This window comes from Bufo gargarizans, chromosome 7 (assembly GCF_014858855.1).
Source record: "Bufo gargarizans isolate SCDJY-AF-19 chromosome 7, ASM1485885v1, whole genome shotgun sequence".
Lineage (NCBI taxonomy): Eukaryota > Metazoa > Chordata > Amphibia > Anura > Bufonidae > Bufo > Bufo gargarizans.
This window is the reverse complement of record NC_058086.1, coordinates 166,869,204-166,894,070: the sequence shown is the minus strand read 5'-3', so window position 1 is coordinate 166,894,070 and position 24,867 is coordinate 166,869,204. Positions and strand designations below refer to the sequence as shown.

General features: G+C 48.1%; 1 protein-coding gene across 1 annotated transcript; it reads right to left on the bottom strand.

The window, feature by feature from the left end:
* Positions 1–357: 357 nt before the first annotated feature.
* TXNRD3 (thioredoxin reductase 3) lies at positions 358–21,846 on the bottom strand. Its single transcript, XM_044301388.1, has 16 exons — positions 21,646–21,846; positions 19,491–19,551; positions 19,079–19,188; positions 17,720–17,827; positions 14,788–14,860; positions 13,445–13,564; positions 13,214–13,356; positions 11,920–12,035; positions 8,549–8,774; positions 8,230–8,322; positions 7,723–7,799; positions 7,488–7,644; positions 4,995–5,102; positions 4,450–4,545; positions 2,569–2,703; positions 358–1,805 (listed from the first exon to the last, which is right to left on the bottom strand). The coding sequence occupies exons 1-16, from the start codon at positions 21,748–21,750 to the stop codon at positions 1,743–1,745; spliced, it is 1,791 nt and encodes a 596-aa protein (XP_044157323.1). The 5' UTR covers positions 21,751–21,846; the 3' UTR covers positions 358–1,742.
* Between the last annotated feature and the right edge of the window lie 3,021 nt (positions 21,847–24,867).

Sequence of the window (24,867 nt, the reverse complement as noted above, 5' to 3'; positions counted from 1 at the left end):
TCATCTATATCAGTAATGTCCCACATTGCATCAGGGTTACGGCCATTCTGTGTTTTTCCTGTTTAGAGCTTACAAATGCCACCGAGCCTGAGTGGCCCCTGCTCTATCCACGTGTTACATGATCGACCATTCATTTGATCAGTTATGTAATGCTATATGTCCCCGCAGTATAAATGAGCCCCCAATGGGCCTGGCCGGTGTACCACTGAGTATCAGGGCGCAGCTTGAACCATCACCCCAGAGATCCCTCTTTACCCTTATGAGGCAAGGGTTTAGTTTTGATAGGGAGACAGGAGAAGCATTTGACGATTTCACCCGAATGTGTCCCAGTAAAGGAGACGCCTCCGACACCAGATGTTGTATCTCACAGTTTAATGCACCATCATTGTGAACGGACAAAACTACATGCAACATACACACAAAAAAACACAACTACATGACAGATCAGAGGCCTGCAGCCTCAGTACAGGGGTAAACACTGGATCAGTAGAGGTCAACTGCTGGGACGTCCACGACCAGGACTCGTATGTCCCCCATCTGCATGGGGCAGCAGACTATGGGACTGCAGGAGGTGATGAAGTGCTCTACTCCCTCCAGCAGCCCCCTAGATGAATGGAGAGGCCGTGCATGAGTGACCCCTCCTCTCATGCGGTCCCAGAGGTTAGACCCCCACCAATCTGATAACCATTTCATGTGTCAGACCTCCCACCAATTGCATTACATTGTAACTCTAATTCATCTTTTGCCTGGAGCTAAGGTCTCGTAGCTACCCCAACATACGACTCGCCTGAGAGGCACCCCTCTCCTCCATCATGCCCATGGAGTTTCTAATATTAAAGGCAATGTTCCAAAACAGCTTAGTGTTTCAATCCCTGCTTGCTGTCCATGAATACAAACCATTATCCCAGCATCCTTACGGTGAAACACCATCTGGTTCAGGGGCCGGTACAGTGTATCACACCCTTCTCTCATTGTGACCTGACACTCTGTCAAGCTGGATTTTTATCAGGATGCATTTTTTTATTTTTTTAACCTCTGGTTGCAAACTGGAATGTTTTCATTTACCGACAACAAGCAGAGATCTTGGAAAAGGTAGAATTAAATTTTTACAAAGCAGAAGAGCATTGTATCACATGAAACTCCTTTAATGTTCCGGCACAGCGAGCGCCCCCCCCCGTCTGGGTAGGAACAGTGGGGACCCTCTGGACGAGCTCCTATCGGGTAAGTTGGGGGATGAGGACATAACTATTCGATTACAGCTCAAATAAATACAGATGGACAGAAAGGTTTGTATCAGACAGACGTGTCCTTAGAGGAATCAGACAGGACGTAGAAGGTAGGTGATGGGGGGGCTGCAAGAAGTGGCGGCATAGAAAAATAACGAGAGGGGAGAGGGTTAACAAAAAATACTCCTAATCATAAAAAATAAACTGCAGACAGAAGATGATGAAGTAGTAGTAGTGATCCAGACCATGTCTGGTCATCCGCCGCTGCTCTCCTCCAGGAGAGGTGATGAGCAGAGGCTTCATAACAAGCATTGCAGATCCAAACGCTAATCCAAACAGGTCCAGGCCTCTCGGAAACCCTGCTGTTCCACCGTTCACCCTTGAGACTCATCCTCGTGTCGACCGCCGGGAGTTGTGGGTAAACGCATTGATGACCACACCTTTGGAGTCGCGGCCCCACACCGGACGTATCGCAGGAAGATCAGTCAAGGGGACAGTCAACAGCAGGGCTTAACCTCAGCAACCCTTCTGGGTGATGTCTCCTCCGGATGATTTGGTGACCTCCATGGTTGTAAATATCTACAAGGGAAAGAAAAAAAATCCAAAGATGGACGTTTTACTGCGATGAGATACAAAATCGGGAACTTTAGTACAAGGCAGGAGGGAAATAAAGGATTAGTCGCCCAGCTGGAGAGTAATAGCAGAGATTGTCGACTTTTATGATGTACAGGTGGTTACGCCTCAGCAGAGGAAACTGAACAGGCGGCCATTTAAAGGAGAACGGCGCCAGCAGAGCCAATTCGTTTATTTGACTATTTACAGCATATGTTTGCATTAAGCAGCTTGGTGAGAGCTCTAGAGCAAGTGGAAAAAGCTGGAATAAAAGCAATTCATAATCAGACAAGCGTCCTGCTCACACAACGGGCCGATACACCCGAAACACAGCTGCCTCCATTACAGGTTTACCTGGCTATAGATCCAGGTAGTTGTGATAGGAGGCAGAAGTCCTCTTTTGTGGAGGTACTGATCCATTAGGACAACCCTTTCCCATAAGCTCTATGAACGGCATAGAAGAGTACCCTTCTATTCGAGACGCAGAAGTATCTCAGCTAAGGTTTACATGGCATTACCCTGTAATACCACTTTTCTCCTGCAGTGGCCGCTGCAGGAGAAATAAGCGTTTGCAAGCAGCAGACGGAGCCACAGCGATCGGCCGATTGCCTCCAGAGTCAGAACACAGAAAGGGGCTCTGTCAGGCAGGCGAGAAGCACGCAGCTCCGCTGTGGCCCCAAGTGTGGTGCGCTCCTGAAGAAAGCAAGTTAGGAGGCCGGGATTAACTCACCTCTGCACATGTCGGGTGGATTCCGATGGTCTCATCCAGCTTCTCTTTGGTCAGACCACATTTCATGGCAGCTGCAAACCCCTGAGTGATTTCACCAGCATTTGGCCCCAAGACATGGAACCCAATCACCCGCTCCTGACAAAAGTAACAGACGAGGGCGATTAATGTGTAACGCAACACAAAACAAAGTGCAATTACTAAGGTTTAACCATTTGATGCCCGGACGGTCACAAAGATAAGTCATCTGTACTGCGGTGTTCTGGGGGGGGGGGGGGGAGAGGAGCCGTCCAGCCATGTGCAAACCTGACAGATTTGCAGGTCATAGAGAAGAACGTAAATCAATCAGGTTCATCATGAACTGGAGCATCTGTTAATATATATTGTCTGCATCACAGGGAATGAGACTCCTTACATCACATACAATCGAGAGCTGCATTTTTTAAGATTTTTTTTTTTAAACCCATCTAACCTCTATGACTATGACCTTCTGAAAATTTGGCACTTGTCGGGTCCCATTTATGGCACATTAAAGAGGACCTCTCCCCGCTCCCGACATGCCTATTTTAACAGCTTTATGCATCCCCCATGTAATAACAATTCTGGAGCCTCTATTCTCATGGCTCTATGTTGTGCCTTCCATTATTATTTCTACAAGTTATGAATGAATTGCCATTAGCCTTCAGTAAGGGTACAGAGGGGAGGTAACCAGTCCCTGCACAGACTGACTATCCAATCAGTGCTGCCATTTTCAGACTGTGCAGGTACACCCCCCCCCCAACTGGTAACACCCCTCTGTACCCTTACTGAAGGCTAATAGCAATTCTTTCATAACTTCTAGTAGAAATAAAGGAACGGCACAACATACAGACAGAAGAATAGATGCTCCAGAATCATTATTACATGGGGGATGCATGACGCTATTAAAACAGGCATGTCAGGAGCGGGGAGAGGTCCTCTTTAAGGCCACCTGCACACTTGCTTGTTCCCGTGCGGAAAAACTGCAGCGTATGACAGTACACAGATCTCCTGTACACTTTGCACACTGAAAACAAATCTGCAAATTGACCTGCATGTTAACTACGTTTGCGGTTTTAGCTGTGGATTTCACCCTTTCCAATGGAAGACTGAGATCTGTGGAAAAACTGCATCCCATCTGCAATTAGACATTGCAGATTTTGGTGCGGATATGCTGCAGAAACGCACAGGAAATTTATGTGGATCTTATGTGCATTCATGTGCAGAAAATCTGTATGAAATCTGAAACAAAACCACACAAATAAAAAAAACAAATTGGTTTTGGTGCGTTTTTTTGTTGTTTTTGCGTATTTTGCCCTCTATGTTAATGAGCCCTTGTCTATGGGGGAAAATCCTCCTACCGAAGTGCGAAATAGCACAGACAATTGACATGCTGCGGATTTTAAAATCTGCACAACAGGTCGCTGTCTGCACCTAAGAAACAAAGCAAAGTCTACATGAGGTTTGTCCAATCTCATTCATTTGGTTGGTTCTGTATTACGCTGCGTTTGTTCCACACAAAATCTGCATCGTGTGCAGCCAGGGGACGTGGAAAGTGTGATGTCATCTTTCTGGATCCAGTTTTGAGTGTTCAATAAAATGTAAATGAATATAGAAGGTCACCCTCCCCTAATAGAAATAAAAAACCCTAAGTGTTCTGAACAGAATAGTGTCTAAGGGAAGGGGGAGAGGGTGTAATTTATATATTACATACACACACACAGGGGCTGATCCATAGACTGACATTTCTATGCATGTCCTTAAGGCCTCAAAAACAGGAACCAGTGTAAACAATGGCGCAAGCTCCGCTCTTCGTGAGCACACCGACCCTGAACCTTAGGCAAGAAAAACGCCAATGACACTTACATTATCATGTTTTTTGCAGATAACTTTGGCAAAACAAGTATTATTGTCTCGCCCGGGAACGGTCCACTCCAGAGGCCAAAATAAAGTGTGGTAAATCTAGAGAGAGAACAGAACGGGATGTTTAGTGCTCTAGAGAAGTCGGCACAGGGACAGAAAACCTTTGCTACACCAGGAGCAGCAACACACCTGTCCGTGGGACATAACTGGTACGGCTCTATTCCAGTGAAGATTAACCTCCGGCACTCCAGCTGTGGTGAAACTACGACTCCCAGCATGCTCAATTCATTTCCACGGAGTTCTGAGAACAGCCAAGTGTACATCTTGGGAGCGGTAGTTTTACCACCGCAGCAGTGCCGGAGGTTAGCCATCACAGCTCTATTCAAATGAACCTGTGGAGAGGTGCGGCACTGGTCTGGAAGAAAGCAGCCATGTTATTGTAAGCCCGGACAATCCCCTTACCGTGGTTTCCACCAGCACACCGATACAGCCTTCTGTCACGTATAGGATCAAAGCAAAGTAGTAGGGCACAGGACCTGGGTACTAACCTCTAGATTTTCCTCGCCAAATATTTCAATGGCTTTTTCCTCCGAGTATCCACAGCAGCCGTACTCCATTGGAGTAAACACTGTGGTTGGTACATTGATGTAATCACACTGCAAGAAAGAGGATTTCCGTTAGAATTTGGCAAGACACACAAACCGCACCTGACCCCAGGCAGCAGCAATAAAACCCAGACAAACATTTACACGGACGCAGCTTCTCACTTTGTGGTGTTGAAGACTATACACAGTGCATTCGGAAAGTCTTCAGGCCTTTTTAATTTTCTCACATTTTATTATGTTGCTCCTTGTGATAAAAAAAAAATAAAAATTTTTTTTTTTCCAGTTTTCCCCCATCAATCGGCACTCGATATCCCAATAGGGGGAAAGTGAATACAGAATTTTAGAAATGTTAGCAAATTTATTAAAAAGGAAAAACTGAAATTTGTCTTGGACACGAGTATTCAGACCCTTTACTATGATACTTAAAGAGGACCTTTCACTACTGTACAAACTAAAAACTAACTAGATCAGTGGGCAGAGCGGCGCCCAGGGGTCCCCCTGCACTTACTAGTAAGTCTGGGCGCCGCTCCGTTCGCCCGGTATAGGCTCTGGTGTCTGCGCTCCCTCTGACTGATTTTTTGTAGGAGGCGTGTCCCTTGCTGCACTGCTGGCCAATCGCAGCGCACAGCTCATCCGCATTGCTGCAGCAAGGGACACGCCTCCTACAAAAAAATCAGTCAGAGGGAGCGCAGACACCAGAGCCTATACCAGGCGAACGGAGCGGCGCCCAGGCATACTAGTAAGTGCAGGGGGACCCCTGGGCGCCGCTCTGCCCACTGATCTAGTTAGTTTTTAGTTTGTACAGTAGTGAAAGGTCCTCTTTAACATCAGCTCTGCTGCCTCCCATTTCTTTCATCTTCGAGATGTTTCTCCATCTTGATTGGAGTCACCTGTGGTGAATTCAGGTGATTTGCAAAGACACGGCCTTGTCTATATAAGATCTCGCAGCTGACAATGCATATCAGAGCAAGAACCAAGCCATGAGGAGGAAAGAACTGCCTGTAGAGATCAGAGACAGGATCGTGTGGAGGCTCAGGTCTGGAGGGGGGACAACAACATTCCTGCTGCACTGAAAGTTCACAAGAGCACAGCGGCCTCCATAATTCTTACATGGAAAAAGTCTGGGACAACTAGGGATGGCACCCACCAAACGAAGTAATCGGGGGAGAAGGATCGTGGTAAGAGGTGACCAAGAACCTAATGGTCACTGCGGCCGAGCTCCAAAGATCCTGTGTGCAGATGGGAGAAACTTCCAGAAGGTCGATCATCACTGCAGCCTCCACCAGTCTGGGCTTTAAGGCAGTGGCCATTAAAAAGACTACTCAGTAAAAGATATATGAAGCCAGCCTGGAGTTCACAAAAAAGATTCTCTGACCTGATGAAACCAGGAATGAACTTTCTGGCCTCAATTCTAAGCATCACGTCTGGAGGAAACCAGGCCCTACTCAGCACCTGCCCAATACCATCCCTACAGTGAAGCATGGTGGTGGCAGCCTCATGCTGGGGGGGGGGGGGGGGGGGAAGATTGCTCCATTCAGCTTTCCCTCCACCCTGACCAAAGTATTAAGATGTTTTTAATGAGAATTTGATCGAGAGCTCTGGACCTCAGACTGGGCCAAAGGATCTATTTCCAACAAGACAATGACCCTAAGCACACAACCAAGACAACACAGGAGCGACTGAGGGACAACTCTGAGAATGTCCTTGAGTGGCCCAGTCAGAGTCCTAAACCCAATGGAACATCTCTGAAAATGGCTGTCCACTGACGGCCCGCATCCAACCTGGAGAGGAGAATGGCCGAAAATCCCCAGATTCAGGTGTGCAAACCTTGTGGCATCATCCCCAAGAAGACTGGAATCACTGCAAAATACTTGTGTGACTGATGTGGCTGAATCCGTACGGCAGGATTTTAGTTTTTCCTTTTCTAACATTACGTTCTCACTTTCTCATTATGTGGGACCATGCGCAGATCAATGGGGAAAATATGATTTGTTATTTTTTTTTAATATTTTTAGCACAAGGCCGTAACAAAACAAAAAAAAAAAAGTGAAAAAAAGAAGAAGACTTCGAATGCATTGTAACCAAACCTAGTTCTGTATGTTTTTGAGAATGATAAGCATCTGTCTAATGTCAATAGTGGCAAGTGGATTCTCATTCTGTTTTATAGGCTACCATCTAGCAAATCTTCTTCGTTATGTGGCACCATGCACACAGTTTAGGGTGAGGCCACATGTGGTGCAGTTACTTCACTGCAGACCTCTGTGCAAAGGGTCTGCAACAAAACCCGCTTGCTGAATTTGCTGCAGATTGTCCATTTTCACTGCAGGTGCAGAGTATAGTTATAGTGATGCAGAAAAACCATTGTAAATCAGAGTAAAGTCTTCTGCAACCCAGTGGTCAGGGCACGTTGGGAATTGTAGTAGGATCATACAGTACCTTGACTTTGGAGCCACCATACAGCCTCCTGGCCAGCAGCCGACCAGCTTGGATTGCCACTGGTGTCAGCTCTAACTTTCCATCCAGTATGTCCCCTATGGCATAGACATGAGGCACACTGGTCTGCTCCTCGTCGCTGACAGGAATCTTTCCATTCCTACAAACCGTAATTAGGATATTCAGAACACAATAAAAACAAACGATAAATGGCAGAAGGAAAGTCGTCAGCTCTCACCTCTCATTGATTTTCACTCCAATCTTCTCAAGACCAATATTTCTAGTGCAAGAATCTCTTCCAACAGCAACTAGGACCTGGAAGAAAAGACAAAGGACTAAACCTTTAGGGTGAAAATAATATTATGATTTGCATGTCTGGGTACTATAAAGGAGAACTGGTTAAATCTAACATTAAAGGGGTTGTCCAAGTTATATTTATTGATGACCTATCCTCAGGATAGGTCATCAATATCAGAGTGGCGGGGATCAGACACCCGGCAACCTCGCTGATCAGCTGCTTGAAGAAGAGGCGCGTGCCGTGAGAGCGGCAGGGATCCGACACCCGGCAACCTCGCCGATCAGCTGCTTGAAGAGGCGCGCGCCGTGCCAGCGCTGCCTCCTCTTCATTGTTTTCCTGCCTGCCGTCGCATGCACAGCGGTGAGCAGCTGTAATTACACCCAAGCCCATTCATTTCAATGGGACGGCTCGTTCCTATACAAGTGTATACTCTGATTGATCACTCACTGTATTATATTCATCTTCGATGACGGTATCGCTTTCAGTAGACTTGGAGATCACTTTCAGCCTCCCTGGAGTCCCGGCTTCCAGCTGCTCCACCTGTTCAGATGAATAAGCTTATTAATGCATCAATTAGGGCCCGAGGCAAACCACCATCAGTAGTGCGTCCCCAAATGAGCAGCACAATCCATAACTCTGGCGGCACTGCGTAAGCTTAGGCTCTGCCACCAATCCTCATGTCCTGGCTGAATGCTGGCAATACAGCTAAAATAAAACGGCGCCCCCACTGGTGGCCCTTTAAAAATACAACAAGACTGTTTCTTACTGAAGTTGGTACAAATTTCTTGATGAACTTCACTCCGTGGGTTTCCATGTAGGCTCCAGCTCTATCTGCCATCTCTTGGTCAAAGCCACGTAGGAAGATGGAGCGCACCATAACGGTGACATCCAAGCCGATCCCGGCAAGAAAACCAGCACATTCCAAAGCCACGTAGGAAGCTCCAACCACGAGCGTCTTCCCAGGACAGTGCGGCAACGAGAAGAGATCATCGCTATAAAGAAAAATAATGCAAATGGGGGTTATCCGAGGGTGGCCGCACCCAATATTAGACTTAAAAAAAATAATATTTTTTTTAGGTCTTTTCACCGATGACGGATCCTCTGGATTGGTTAATCAGTATCTGATCGGTTCGACACCAGTTTGAGACTCCACCAGCACCACCGCAGCCTTCTTGCTGCAGCTCACCGGGCTGTGCTTGGTTAGCAGAGAGGAGGTCATGGTGCTACTGTACCAGTGCCAGGGCTGTGGGGGGGGGGGGGGGGGGGGGGGGGTCAGTTCTGCAGAAAATGTCCCCAGGGCTGAACAAGGGGTTTTCTAGGCTCCCGATATTGATGACCTAGCCTCAGAATAAATCAATATACAGTCGGTGAGGGTCCGACACCCCGCACCCCACTGATCAGCTGTTGCCTCCAGCGCTAGATCTGGCACTGTGAATGGAGCAGGAAGCACAGCGCCGTGTCGGGTTAACGCAGCTCATTGAAGTGAATAGAAGGATAAGTCATCAATATCAGGAGCCTGAAAAACCCCTTTAAGCTTTGAGGCAAAGTCATATGCAGGCGCCCATGACTGCAAAAAGCTGGGTAACCCCCCCCCTTTTTTCTCTCCTCAATGTGTAATGCGTCTCCCCTGCCAACGAAAGGGTTAAAGTTCACACCATTTTCCCATGTATTCTTGTGGTTGGAGGCTATTAGGATTCTCCACGAAACAAGGTTTTCAGCTAATTAACAACCATAATCCCAGTAATTAAATATTACAGTCGCTATCTGTATATGCGGAAGAAGCGCAACAAGCGGCTTAAGAGGAGATTAACACAAACTGGGAGGAATTCACTTGCGGACGGCCATCCGATGCCAAGGTTCTGTCACCTCCGGACCCCATTATACTGAAGCACTCAGAACACGAGCTGCGTAAGAGGCGTTCGCTCAGAGAAACCATTAGTGCTCACCATCGGGCGATCCTTAGTGAAGCCAAGAGATGCTGGGAATTTAAGAAACTGAGACACGGCCCTAGGACGACGCAGAATAGATTGCCCGGTTCTTCCAGTCACTTGGGTTAATACAGGTCTGTTAGAGTAAATACGTTAATTCTCCATGAAAAAAAAATAATAAAAAATAAAACGGAAGCATCTTTTCTTAGAATTGTGTTCTACAGTTCCTCAGTTCTTCCTTCTGGAAGTGTGATGGGTGACACTCAGCCGTCAGTTACATATTTCCAGCATTGTATGGGGAATGCAAGTATTTACTAAAATAGACATGTCCAGTGAGGTCTTCCTTAAAGGGGGCTGTCAGGCTTTGGAGCAGATGACCACTGGGGTCCTCCCCTTAACATACAAAAGCCCACAGTCCTGCCACGGCTCCGTTCCTGGACGCCTCCTCTCCCGGCAGGATCAGGAATGGTCCAGTGACCGCTGCAGCCAATCACAGGCCTGCACAATCACAGCCATGACGTACCGTTCAAGCTGCTGCGGCCTGCGATTGGCCATACCAGTCATGGAACCAAACAGCTTGCTGGTCTTGCAGGGAGCAGAAGCAGCTGGCAACGGAGCAGTGGCGGTACCGTGGACGAGTGAGTGGGCTCGTGTTTAGGGGAACAGCAAAGGACCCCAGGGGGTTGTCTACTCCAAGGCCAGACAACCCCCTTTTAAATCGTTTTACCGCTATTTTTCAGGTTCTACAGAAAAATAAAAATAAAACGCTGCAAAATGCTGTGTGTGAATCTGGGTGTTGTATGGAATCCCAAAATTAAAACCCCTTTTAAAAGAACAGACGCCGTGAATTTTTGTAGACATTGATTCAGATGTCAGGAAGTCATTTGGTATCCGTAAATCATATTTCATGAGACATCCAAGCGGTGTGTACACAGGCAGGCGAGGGTTTACAGTTACGGAGGAAGTTTGCTTCATGACTGTAAATTGAGAAAGCCGTCAGGGATTTCAAAACCTTTAACACCCGACACTCCCTTCCTTTGTAAACGCCTGTAAGTCTATGACTTACAGGCGACAGACTCAATACTACAAGCTCCGACGAGTACAAAGAAACATTACACGTGATGCGTTTCTAAAGAAATGATGCATATATCAATGAGGCCTGGGCGCCCATGATCCTACTAATCACTGCGTACCAGGAGACCGGCCATTCTGGAGATACTTAGGTCCTTACGCTTTTTTTCCCCCCCCCGCTTCCAACACATTAACTTCAGGAGATGACCGTCCATGCAGCACACTGGGGGCGAGCAGAGCAGACAGGTTGATGAGAGCTAGACTCTCAGCTACTGATGGTGGTTTGGACAACCCCTGTCACATCCGAGTGCGGCTGTGACCAGGACTGAATGGCACTTGGGCTGGGAGGCTGAGCTGAAGAGGGGATCTCATCAGATGACGCACAAGTCACCACACTTGACCATGAACGACAATCTCCAGCTGATCCACTTGCACCATTTTTCTCATCATTTGTTGCTGTTGTGGGGACAAGTCCCCCCCCCCCATTATTATTTCCTTTCATCATTGCTGTGGCTGTATAAGGGCTCATGCACACGGCCGTTGCCGTCTTAGCAGTCTGCAAATTGCGGATACCAGCTGTGTGCATTCCGCATTTTGAGGAACGGACAATAGGGCATGTTCTATTTTGCAGGCCATACCGATGCAGACAGCACACAGGTGTGCTCTCTGCATCTTTTGCGGCCCCGCTGAAGTGAATAGGTCTGCATCCGACCCTCCAAAAAACGGGGAGCGGATGTTTGTGTGCCTACTATTGTAAGGCCTTGTTTTATTCAGAGGAACAGCAGCAGTAGTAGGTTAAGTGGTGATCTGTACAGACAGTCCTAGGGTCTTTTCTAGGTCCCCAAGAACACCTGCACCCAGTAATTTTAAAGGGTGGGCTACGCTTATGGTGCAGTGACTCAGAACATCCATGCAGGCACATTGGCAGTTAAGGGGTTAAATACTAAAAGTGAAATTGGCTTTTAAAACCTCAAGCGCACAAATATGTACTTGGAATTCCTCCTCCACATCATAAAACTGCAAGAACGCGGCAGAGATAAGGAAACTGGTGCAATGTCCTCGTAAAGAGTTGCCCGACTGGTATGTGGTAAAGCCAAGTCGGGAGCAGACCGCTTTTACCTGTAAGTACACGACTTACCTGGTAATGCAGAATTCCTTATCACCCAGGATACTGAGATATCGGGGCCTCTCCCCTGTGGCGATGACAAACTTCTCTCCTGTGAAGAAGCTCTCTTTGCCTCGTTTGTTTGTTGCCTAATATTCCAGAAGAGAACAAAATGCAATTTTAACGCCATTTAATAAAGCATCCTGGTAGAAGACCCCCACAACAGCTAAAACGAGGGGGCCATGAGGCTCCTCAGAGCAGCAGGCCGGACATGCACGGTAATACACATCTATCGTGCCTCTCAGGCTTCTTTCACACTGGCGTTTCTGGGTCCGCTTGCGAGAGCCGTTTCAGGGCTCTCACAAGCGGCCCCAAAACGGATCAGTTTAGCCCCAATGCATTCTGAATGGATAAGGATCCGCTCAGAATGCATCAGTTTGGCTGCGTTTTGTCAGCGTTGTGTTTTTTTTAGGCGTTCACTAAAACGCAGATTGCAGCATTTTGGTGACCGGCTGACGATGCGGAGCCAAACGGATCCGTCCTGATTTACAATGCAAGTCAATGGGGACGGATCCGTTTTCAATTGCACCATATTGTGTCAGTGAAAAACTGATCCGTCCCCATTGACTTACATTGTAAGTTAGGACGGATCCGTTTTGACTTTTTTTTTTTTTTTTTTTTTATGAATAATGCAAACTGATCCATTATGAACGGATACAAGCGTTTGCATTATCGGTGCAGATCTGTCTGTGCAGATACAAGACGGATCCGCACCGAACGCCAGTGTGAAAGTAGCCTTAGGCCCTCATCAGCTTCTGCATTTGGAAGGGGTAGAGGGTGCTCCTGTATAGTTACTGGTGAGGGTCTCTGCACTGGACCCACACAGATGAGAATCTATGACGTCTTCAGAGGGGTTGTCCACAGTATAGGGTAAGCCATTACATGGAACCTAATGGAATCACATAACGGGCATGAGGACGTAACTGGGGAAGGGGCATTCAGTCAGGAGCCACTTCAAGTCAAAGCAAAGTCATTAACAAGCAGCAGCTCTGAATCTGGGAGGTTCATGTAATACATAAGTGACTATTCAGCGTAATGGCGGCCATCTAAAACTTAAAGGGTTATTCCCCTTTCAGCCATTCATAGGACGGATATTTCTGATCTCTGCTACGTGGTGGACACGTGGAGAAAACCCTTAAGAGATTCTGCAGCAGCTGCAGCGACATGTAGAACTGCACTCGGATGTAGAGCTTTCCAGCATCTTCACTTCATACTGGAGGACAGCACAATACAGAACTCTGCCTTACATAAAATGTTCACTATTCACCTTGATCTTGTGCGGTTCCACAAACTCTCCATAGGCGTTCTCGTAGCGGACGTTCTTGTCCCTCAGTGATACCCTGTAGCCCCAATTCAAAGAGCCAATGTAGTTCTGGATGTTCTCCTTCATGGTCTCCCAGTTGTGTTTTACTGGGAATAAAACATTATAAATGTGAATACAAAGCAATTACTGAAGTTACTGACACAAAGCCTCCGGTACAGGACGCTCTCCTCGTACCTTGTTCATCGTATTCCCAGCCGAACTTCCTGGAGTCTTTCAGCGATTGTCCCAGGAGAGCCGCTTGGTGCATTAACTTCTTGGGAATGCACCCGACATTGACACATGTGCCGCCAAGCCCTGTGTAAAAGCAGCCGCACATTAGTCCTAAAAGACGAGGCCTGAAGATTCCAGGAAAGACACTCATGCCTTGGAGCCGTTGCGGCTTCCATAATTCAAGGCCAAAGCAGCAATTGTCTGCCGTTTCCAGTCAATCTCAGTAATCTGCAGGAAAGGCCATCTTGTAAAGCATTTGCTTCTTAGCGATCATCTTGCAGTGTAATACTGCAGCCGACTGCCCGACGCTCGGGCACCGGCAATCCAAATCTTTTGACAATTTTTTTTTTGTATCTATCGTTTGCAGGGGGTAGATTGTGATCAGACACCAAAAACCCCAATACAGTATCGCTGGCATAGCATTCGCTCCTCCCCCAAATAGCAGCCGTCTCCTCCGCTAGTGAGCAGGCGACTGAGGCGATTGCCGGAGGGAATGCTTCCCTCCCGACAATCGTCTCCCACATTGGGCTGTGTAATACAATAAGACTGAAGGGACCCCTAGCGCTGCTGTACCTTTCATTGCACATCAGCACCCCAGCCACCCATTATGCAGGGAGCTGCATATGGCCGCTTCCACTGCAACATACTACAGCTCCCTGCACAGCGGATAGCCGGGCACTGCTGCGCAGGGATGAATAGTGAAGGGGGTGCAGCCTACACCAGAGCTGTGGGTCCCTTCAGTGTTAGGAGGGGTCCCTGAGGCCTGGTCTTCTGAAGGCAGCTAGTCCTGCTGTCAATGCTGAGGGTTTGTACCAACAGCACAGATCTTTTCCCTGTTCTGCACTCCTGGTCATTAAGCTTTCACATGTCGCCTGCACTGACACACTGTAACAAACTGCAGCTGAGTGAGAATACGTTGTCAGCTCCAGAAAGTTTACATTTAGGCCTCATGCACACGACTGTGCCGTTTTTTTTTGTGGTCCGCAAACCACGGATCCGCCCGTGTGCCTTCCGCAATTTGCGGAACGGAACAGGCGGCCCATTGTAGACATGCCTATTCTTGGCTGCAAAACGGACAAGAATAGGACATGCTATATTTTTTTTGCGGGGCCACAGAACGGAGCAACGGATGTGGATATTACACTGAGTGCTGTCCAGCATCTTATGCGGAAAAAATTGAAGTGAATGGGTCTGCACCCGGGCCGCAAAAACTGAAAGCTCGGATGCGGACCATAACTACGGCCGTGTGCAATAGGCCTTACTGTCAACAAGCAGAGATCTTGAACTACGTAACACAAAAAACTTACCCCAAGAAGCCCCTAGAGGTGTAGGAACAACGAAATCCAACACCATGACTTTCTTCCCCAGAGCTGCAGCTTCCTATAAAAAGAGAACATATTATAAATGACTACTGCAGGAAGCGTGGCTGCTTAATACAAAGGGGTCTTCCCGCCCGCCGAGCATCAAAAAGAGACTCAGGTAGGCTGCGGTCATACAGGTCAGGACGTGACACGCAGAGAGCCAGCACAGAACCCTTTATACAGATTTACCCAGGATAACCCCATCCTCATGTTTCTCTTGGCATCCCACCAACGTTATGTTATGCCGGTTTTCACGCCTTAAATGAGACAGACCCGACACCATTACAAAATCGCTAAAAGCATAGAAAATAGAAGCTTCAGGATCCACTGTGCGCTTCAGATATGATGTAAGGAAACATGAAGCACGTTCGATGCCACATGTGCGAAAATGAACCAGAGCAGCGAGCCGCACATGGATCCTGACAGCACAGGACGGTATTATTCAGGTCATAAGGCAACACACATACAAAGGAACTGCGCAGAGGACTTGGATGTGGCAACAGCGTGAAATCACACGCTTACACGGGGCCTGCAGCAATAAGTCTAAGTGATTGCAATGTGACAGCGTTACACTGCTTCCATGGGTGACGGGCAACATAAAAGACTCATCTTGGAGCCAACATATGGCACCTGGGCCACTGAAGGAGAATGGCGATGACAGCACGCTACTATTGTTGTCAGCCCCACAGTGAATGCATAAACGTCTCTTCATACAAACAGGAGCATGAGAAAAAACCCCACCGAACTATTTACTTTTGCTGTAGGACGACGATAGTCTAAGGGGTGCGGACACAGGATCCGGTTTTCTGCCAGTTTTTGTAGCCAAAACCAGGAGTGGATTGAAAAAAGGTGGAAAAGTTGTATCTGCCCTTAAAGGGGTATTCTGGTTGGTTAGAGAGTTATCCCCTATCCACAAGAAAGGGCATGACTTTAACCAACTGAAATACCGCAACCGGAATACCCCTTTAATACTTTCTCTCCTGTTGTGATCCACACCTGATTATAGCTTTAAAATCTAAAGCAGCACCCTAACCCTGCTTTCACACCTGAGCGTTTCTCAAACGCGCGTTTTTATGCAATAGTAAACGCGCGTTTGTGTGATTGACTGCAGTGTCCTATGGCCACAAACGCGCGTCAAAACGCCCCAAAGAAGCTCAAGTACTTGATTATGCGTCGGGCGTTTTACAGCGCGATCGTACGCGCTGTAAAACGCCCAGGTGAGAACCATTCCCATAGGGAAGCATTGGTTTTCATGTGTTGAGCGTTTTACAGAGCGTTTGAACGCGCTGTAAAACGCTCAGGTGTGAACTTAGGGTTAGGCTAGGGCTACACGGCCACATGTGTTGCACAACTTCTAGTCGCAGAAAAGTCGAGCAACTTTTTTTTTTTTTTTTTTTAACTACAGTCAGTGGTGTTGCACTGTTGGATTTTTGTGCGACCATCGTGTCGCAGCGGGACACCACTATCATTATAAAAATTTTGCGCGACATGTCTCGATGTAGTTGTGCCCTTTTCGTCGCCGTGTGGCTCTAGCCCAAGTGGTAAAGGCGAGACAACCCTACATTGCCAGATGCATGTTATTAACGGCAATTAAACCCAATGTCTAAAGGGCGAGTCCGCACCCTCCTCCTCCTCCCAGGAGAAAGGCTTGTGCACTCACCCTAAATGAAAGCAGGGAGATAAAAGCTTAGTGTCAGTAACTTGATCAGGGAGCACGCTCTACAAGCTGGAGATGCCGCGGGCGTAGATCAGAGCTGAATGACGTTGCAGAAAATGATTGCAATGAAGAGTCAACTGGGAACAGCGGGTGAATGCACCGCCATGCTTCACTGTCCGGGACACCACGCAACAAACGCTGCCACCGACTGAGATGGGCACAGCTTTTTCCAGAAATTAAATATCGTGACCTATCCTGAGATCAAATACAGGCTGCTCCGGTGATCAACTGTTCGATAGGCCACAGCGCTCAGACGAGGCGCTCTTCCTCGTATACCAAGCACTGCCTGTTGTGGATATGCAAGTAAGGCCTCATGCACACGCCCGTGGTGTGTTTTGCAGTCCGAAAAACACGGATGGCGTCCTTGCGCGTCCCGCAATTTGCGGAACGGCACGGACAGCCTTCAATATAAATGCCTATTCTTGTCCGCAAAGCGCGGACAGGTTATATTTTTTTAGCGGGGCCATGGAACGGAACAACGGATGTGGACAGCACGCGGAGTGCTGTTCGCATCTTTTGCGGCCCCATTGAAGTGAATGGGTCCGCACCCGAGCCGCCAAGACGGTAGCTCGGATGCGGACCAAAACAACGGCCGTGTGCATGAGGCCCAAGGCTACTTTCACATTAGCGTTTTTTGCAAATCCGTCATGGATCTGCAAAAACGCTTCTGTTACAATAATAAAGCCGCATGCGTCCGTCATGAACGGATCCGGTTTTATTATGTCTTTTATAGCCATGACGGATCCGTCATGAACACCATTAAAAGTCAATGGGGGACGGATCAGTTTTCTATTGCGTCACTGAAAACGGATCCGTCCCCATTGACTTACATTGTGTGTCGGGACGGATCCATCTTGCTCCACACCACATCGCGGACAGAAAAACACGTTATTCTGTCCGCGATGGGAGCACAACGCAATGCATTTTAGTGCATTCCATTACGTTCAGTTTTGTCCCCATTGACAATGAATGTGGACAAAACTGAAGCGTTTTCTTCCGCTATTGAGATCCTGTGACGAATCTCAATAGCGGAATTGAAAAAGCTAATGTGAAATGTATAATAGAGAAAACCGTACAACAAGTGTTTACACCAACACCTGCTGTCACAACTTCTTCACATGCAAAACTGACTGCCGGAACCAGGATGGGGCGAGACAATACCTTAGAGCACGCCAGACCGCCGGAACCGCCTCCAATGACGATAAGGTCATAATCATAGGTGACAGCGTTCTTATCCAGCAGCTTCTGCAGAGTCCCGTCCCGATGAGCCTGCCATCCAGAACACACACATTAGGGAAACAGCACAGACGTCACTTGTCCCCTCCTGCCGCGCATTTACTCCTCTAATCTCCCATCCACACACACTGATTTTACTCCACCCCCACATCCCCCAAATCTACCATCAACAGGTAACGATTAGTCCTGGATCAGACAAACATGGCTCCTTTCTTCCATAAACAGGGAGACACCTGTCCATGGGTTGTGCCCGCTATTGCAGCTCCACTGAAGTGAATGGGGCTGACCTGCATACCAGACACAACAAGCAGCCATGCTTTTCTCATTATGGACAACCCCAGTCACGCGATGGTCTGTGTGCATCCCGCACTTCTCGCGGTCCTCCGTAAAACCGACAACAGGACATGATCCATCATTTGCAGACAGCACACAGACGACATCAGTGTGCTGTCCACATTTTTTGCAGCCCCATAGAAATGAAGGGGTCTGCAAAAAACACGGATTGGACATGGATGGAAAATACATGTAAAGTTCTGTGAATGCACAAGTGTGCAGAGACTACATGGCAGGGGTGGGGGGTAGGTGGTCTGCAACCATGGAAACACATGGGCTTGCACAGGAGCTGCAGAGACAAAAGGCTGATTTTTAAAGGGATTTTCTGAGAGTTTTACACCTATCCTCTGGATAGGTCATCAGTATCTGATCAAAACCAGGACCGACATCGATTAGCTGTTTGAGAAGGCATCGACGCTCACAGTAGGGCTGCGCGGTGCGACGTCAAGTTCTTCGGTCACGTGGCCTAGGCGCAGCTCAGCCCTATAGAAGTGAATGGGGCCCGAGTGTGAGAGAGAAAGAAAGAGCTGACAGGGGCGCCGCTGCCTTCTCACCCTCACCGATCAGATACCGATGACCTGTCCAGAGGAGGTCATCAGTGAAGAACTCCCAGAAAACCCGCAATTTCACGTCCGCAATTTCGTTTTGCATTTTGTGGAATGGAATTGCAAACCCATTCATTTCTATGGGGCCGCACGATGTGCTGCCTGGATACGGAATTGCGGACCCGCACTTCCGTTCCCGAAAAACATAGAACATGTCCTATTCTTGTACGCAATGGCGGACAAGAATAGGCATATTCTATTAGTGCCGGCGATGTGCAGTCTGCAAAATGCGGAACACACATTGCCAGATCCGCAAAACACGCTTCGGACGCGTGAATGGACCCCAAGACCGTTTGCAAAGCAATTCTGAAGGCAGCTTCAGAACTGTACGTAGGGGGGAACGTACCTGGAGAGTTTTATTGCAGCCGCCCACGTGGGTCTTATTCACAAACACGCTGGGGACCGTCCTCTGTCCGGTCATTTCATGCAGTGTGTCCTGGATACTGCCGCCGTCCTCTAGAATGGGGGAAAAAAGAAATGCAATCAATGACAACATAGCCACCTCTTCCTATGAGACGAACGGGCGCGGACCACTCAGAGTCCGCCTCCCGTGCGTCCTCGTGAATGGCGCCCATTTTCACCGCAGTCCGCCCATTAACACTTAATACGGCCCAGAGGACGCGTGTCATGACAGATGATTACACGGCACACGCAGTCAGCGGGCATCGAGCTGTGCCTGAAACACGTCAAACATTAACAGCTACGAACTGAGCAAAAGCACAATAACGTGGGACGTGGTCGTCTAATGGTTCACTCACCGCACTGATCCAGCTCCAGCGCAAAATATTCCCTGCCCAGCTCGGTGAAGAGGGTCTTTACCTGGAGGAGAAATGACCACAAATCAGTATTAACGGCCGTTCCTACCCGGACATTTGCACCGCATCTAGCGAAGCCTTCTCCAGTCTAAATGTGAATCTTTTCACTGGTAACTAAAGGATCTCGGAACGTCTGCGCTCAGAACCGGCCGCGCTCTCTCCTGAATGGACAGATGGTCAGTGAAGAACCATGTTCATGGCCATAAACCCATTGAAACGGCCGCGTGAATAACCCCATAGACGGACACCTATAACGGATGGGTGACGGTTGTCACATGTTGTGTGAATGTAGCCTAAGGGCCGTTTCACACCACGAGCGAGTCCATTGTAGGAATCGGGCTCCGTGTGGGAGAGTGATCCTCCGTTCTGGACTCGCAGGGCGTTACACTGATGTGTGCCTCTGACCCTACAGATACAGGATCACACAGACAGCTTTATGTCACTATGATCCTGTAGAGGTAAGGTCAAGCAGAGACACACAGCATAACGCCCTGCGCTCCTGCAAGTCCAGAACAGAGGATCTCGCTCCCACACGGAGCCCAAATCCTACAATGGACTCGCTCGTGGTGTGAAACGGCCCTGACACTTATTTCCACCACTTATGCTGCCTGCAGATATCCACATGTGACCTGAACATAAACCTTCCTGCTTCCGTCCGTATCTGTAATTTGCATGTGACGGCAGAAATTACAGGAAAATTTGGATTTCCCAACAGGAAATAAAAAGATAAAAATCACACTGAGTCACCGTGTACATACATTACAATACTTACCCTGTACTGATCCTGAGTTACATCCTGTATTATACTCCAGAGCTGCACTCACTATTCTGCTGGTGCAGTCACTGTGTACATACATTACTTATCCTGTACTGATCCTGAGTTACATCCTGTATTATACTCCAGAGCTGCACTCACTATTCTGCTGGTGCAGTCACTGTGTACATACATTACTTACCCTGTACTGATCCTGAGTTACATCCTGTATTATACTCCAGAGCTGCACTCACTATTCTGCTGGTGCAGTCACTGTGTACATACATTACTTACCCTGTACTGATCCTGAGTTACATCCTGTATTATACTCCAGAGCTGCACTCACTATTCTGCTGGTGCAGTCAGTGTGTACATACATTACATTACTTATCCTGAGTTACATCCTGTATTATACTCCAGAGCTGCACTCACTATTCTGCTGGTGCAGTCACTGTGTACATACATTACTTATCCTGTATTATACTCCAGAGCTGCGCTCACTTTTCTGCTGGTGCAGTCACTGTATACATACATTACTGATCCTGTATTATACTCCAGAGCTGCGCTCACTAGGTCTGCAGACACATCAGTGATGTATAACTACACGAGCAGCAGGATAATATTACACATTACCTTATGTAAACCCTCCTGACACGGAGAGCTTTCTTGAGAGCATTAGTTTCTAGTGATGAGCGAACTTGTGTTTTAAGTTCGGCGTCTAAAGTTCGAGTTCAGGTTATCGAAGTGTCCCGTTATGGATTCTAAGGCTGGGTTCACACCTGAGCGTTTTACAGCGCAATCGTACGCGCTGTAAAACACCCGACGCCCCAAGAAATACATGAGCTTCTTTGGGGCGTCTTGTCACGCGTTCCCGCTGAAGTCTATGTACGGGAACGCGCGACAAGACATTCCGTTATGGTCCATAGTAGCGAAATCCATAACGGGATACTTCGATAACCCGACGCCGAACTTAAAACACAAGTTCGCTCATCACTATTAGTTTCCTTAAATCTCCACCAAGTTCAATATCTCTGCTTGCTGCCAGTAAAGGGGAACATTCCTGTTTAAATTCAGGGACTGAAAATAGTCCTAGTAATGCTTCTCACAGCTGAGGATTTGTTACAGTTGTACCCAGACTAGACAGTCCCAGGCTCTGCGCATATACAGCTTTATCCCATTCACTTGAATGGCAAGTTCAGGGGCCCCACCTATCCGAGGACCCCAGGGGCCACAAAGGTGCAGCTCCCAGCCCCCCCCCCCATACTGCCGCCCGCCAGGAATTATGGGAGATTCCACACCTGGAGAGTCATGCAGACAGAGCGCAGCCCCAGCCCCCCGCCTCACCCTGTCGCAGTAGGGGCAGGAGCTCTTGCTGAAGACCATCACCGGGTTCTTCTCCACCAGCTCCTCCACCCGGCTCCGCAGCGCTTCTCTGCCGGTTGGCGGCATGGTGTTAGCGTCTCGGCCTGACCCTGCTCGGACACCGTCGTCGGTCTAATGTCACTGTGTAGTCTTCCCGCCTGGCAAGTGGCAACCTCATGACGTGACGTCACTCAGCTCCGCCCATCCAGCGCCTCGTCAAAGCTCCCGGCGTCCCACGTGACCGCGCAGAATGCCTAGTAATGATGAGCAGGCAGGACGTCCCGGGGTCACGTGAACTTGAAGCGGCAAGAACGTGTCCAGACTCCAGAAGACGGTGATGAGGAAGGGGCTGCGGAGCTCACTGACTGTTATGTGTATCTAGGCCAAGTCCAACCAGCTGTGTCACTCAGCCTTCCCACATCCCTGAGGGGCACAGATACCTGCCTAACCCTGTGCAGCAGGATATTATAGTATTTGCTCTTATGAGAACCTGAACTCCTATAATTGCACAACACACCAGCGGTAAGGTTCATACAAAATCTTTATTTAACATATATGCATACTGACAAAAATTGATAAATATTATAAAATACAAACTCAGTGGGGAAATGCAAGAGAGTGTGGATGAAAAGCCCCCCAAGACCAGTACATATATAAATAAATAATGTTTGTATCAAATTGCCACTGCCCATGTGCTACACTGGACCCTGTGTGAGAGAAAAATGACAAATGAAATGTGCTCCAAGTCAGTCAGCTCTATAAATGCGCAACCTCGCCACAGGCTGCACCAGCCACACCTGGGTGGATTGAGATGACTGGTGAGCATACCAATGTACCTGTGAAACGGATGTCGGGCCGCCCCCCATTCACCAGGTTCAGTATTTCCATATGTTATGTGCTGCACATGCCACTTTTGCTGCCTCTCTGTGTCACTGGATCTACGCTGTGTCTTCCTGTACATTAGTATGCTCACTGGTCATCTCCATCCACCCAGGTGCGGCTGGTGCAGCCTGTGGCGAGGTTGCGCATTTATAGAGCTGACTGACTTGGAGCCCATTTCATTCGTCATTTTTCTCTCACACAGAGTCCAGTGTAGCACATGGGCAGTGGCAATTTGATACAAACATTATTTATTTATATATGTACTGGTCTTGGGGGGCTTTTCATCCACACTCTCTTGCATTTCCCCACTGAGTTTGTATTTTATAATATTTATCAGTATGCATATATGTTAAATAAAGATTTTGTATGAACCTTACCGCTGGTGTGTTGTGCAATTATAGGAGTTCATATTCTGCGGCCGTGCGGTTTATATGTTGGCTGTTTCAGCCTTTTTTGGGGTATAATATCTTATGAGAACCTCTTGCTAACTGCAAATATAACTTTGGCGCATACAGTTTTGGTTCCCAGTCTTCTTAAAGGGGGTGTCCAACACCTATAATGCCCCCCCCCCAAAAAAAATGCCCGGGCCCCTCACGCAGGTTGTACTTTCCTGCAACTAGGGTTGCCACCCGGTCGGTGTCTAACAACGGTAAATTTTTTCTACTAGCGGTATTTTCCTACAAGGACTGCTACTAATGAGGCTTCCATTGTGGGGCGCTCATTAGTGCAGCCTTTACCTCCCCCCACTTGTGTTATGTGCCCTGTCTGCAGTATGTGGGTACTCTCTGGCACTATGTGCCCTGTCTGCAGTATGTGGGTGCTCTCTCTCTGGCACTATGTGCCCTGTCTGCAGTATGTGGGTGCTCTGTGGCACTATGTGCCCTGTCTGCAGTATGTGGGTGCTCTCTGGCACTATGTTCCCTGTCTGCAGTATTTGGGTGCTCTCTCTCTGGCACTATGTGCCCTGTCTGCAGTATGTGGGTGCTCTCTCTCTGGCACTATGTGCCCTGTCTGCAGTATGTGGGTGCTCTGTGGCACTATGTGCCCTGTCTGCAGTATGTGGGTGCTCTGTGGCACTATGTGCCCTGTCTGCAGTATGTGGGTGCTCTCTGGCACTATGTGCCCTGTCTGCAGTATGTGGGTGCTCTCTCTCTGGCACTATGTGCCCTGTCTGCAGTATGTGGGTGCTCTCTCTCTGGCACTATGTGCCCTGTCTGCAGTATGTGGGTGCTCTCTCTCTGGCACTATGTGCCCTGTCTGCAGTATGTGGGTGCTCTCTCTCTGGCACTATGTGCCCTGTCTGCAGTATGTGGGTGCTCTCTCTCTGGCACTATGTGCCCTGTCTGCAGTATGTGGGTGCTCTCTCTCTGGCACTATGTGCCCTGTCTGCAGTATGTGGGTGCTCTCTCTCTGGCACTATGTGCCCTGTCTGCAGTATGTGGGTGCTCTCTCTCTGGCACTATGTGCCCTGTCTGCAGTGTGGGTGCTCTGTGGACAGGGACCCGAGGGCAGAGGCATTAGGGCTTGCCTTCTACAGAAGCCTAGGAGATCCAGCCCCCAGACCAGTACACTGATCGATCAATGTAGTACAATACAGCATATCTTGTACTGCATTGAAAGAGGGATCAAACTCTGAAAAGTTAAAGTCCCAAAATTAAAAAAAATTAAAGTATCAAGTAAAAAAATAGAGATAGAGACGTATAAGGCCCCTTTCACACGAGCGAGAATTCCGCATGGGTGCAATGATTGAGGTGAACGCATTGCATCTGCACTGAATCCGGACCCATTCACTTCAATGGGGCTGTGTACATGAGCGGTGATTTTCAAGCATCGCAGCATGCTCTATATTGTGTGTTTTTCACGCAACGCAGGCCCCATAGAAGTGAATGGGGCTGCGTGAAAATCGCAAGCATCCGAAAGCAAGTGCGGATGCGGTGCGATTTTCACCCACGGTTGCTAGGAGACGATCGGGATGGAGACCCGATCTTTATTATTTTCCGTTATAACATGGTTATAAGGGAAAATGATAGCATTCTTAATACAGAATGCTTAGTAAAATGTGGCTTGAGGGGTTAAAAAATTAACTCGCCATGGTGATGGACCATGTGATGAGCGCAGTGACGTCATCAAAGGTCCTTTAGCCAGGTCCTGAAGAAAAAAAGAAGAGGAGGTCCGCTGCGCGATCAAGTGGATAAGGTGAGTTAATTTTTTTTATTTTTTAACCCCTCCATCCCTCATTTACTTAGCATCCTGTATTAAGAATGCTATTATTTTCCCTTAGAACCATTAAATTTACACAACACCGATCCCAAACCCGAACTT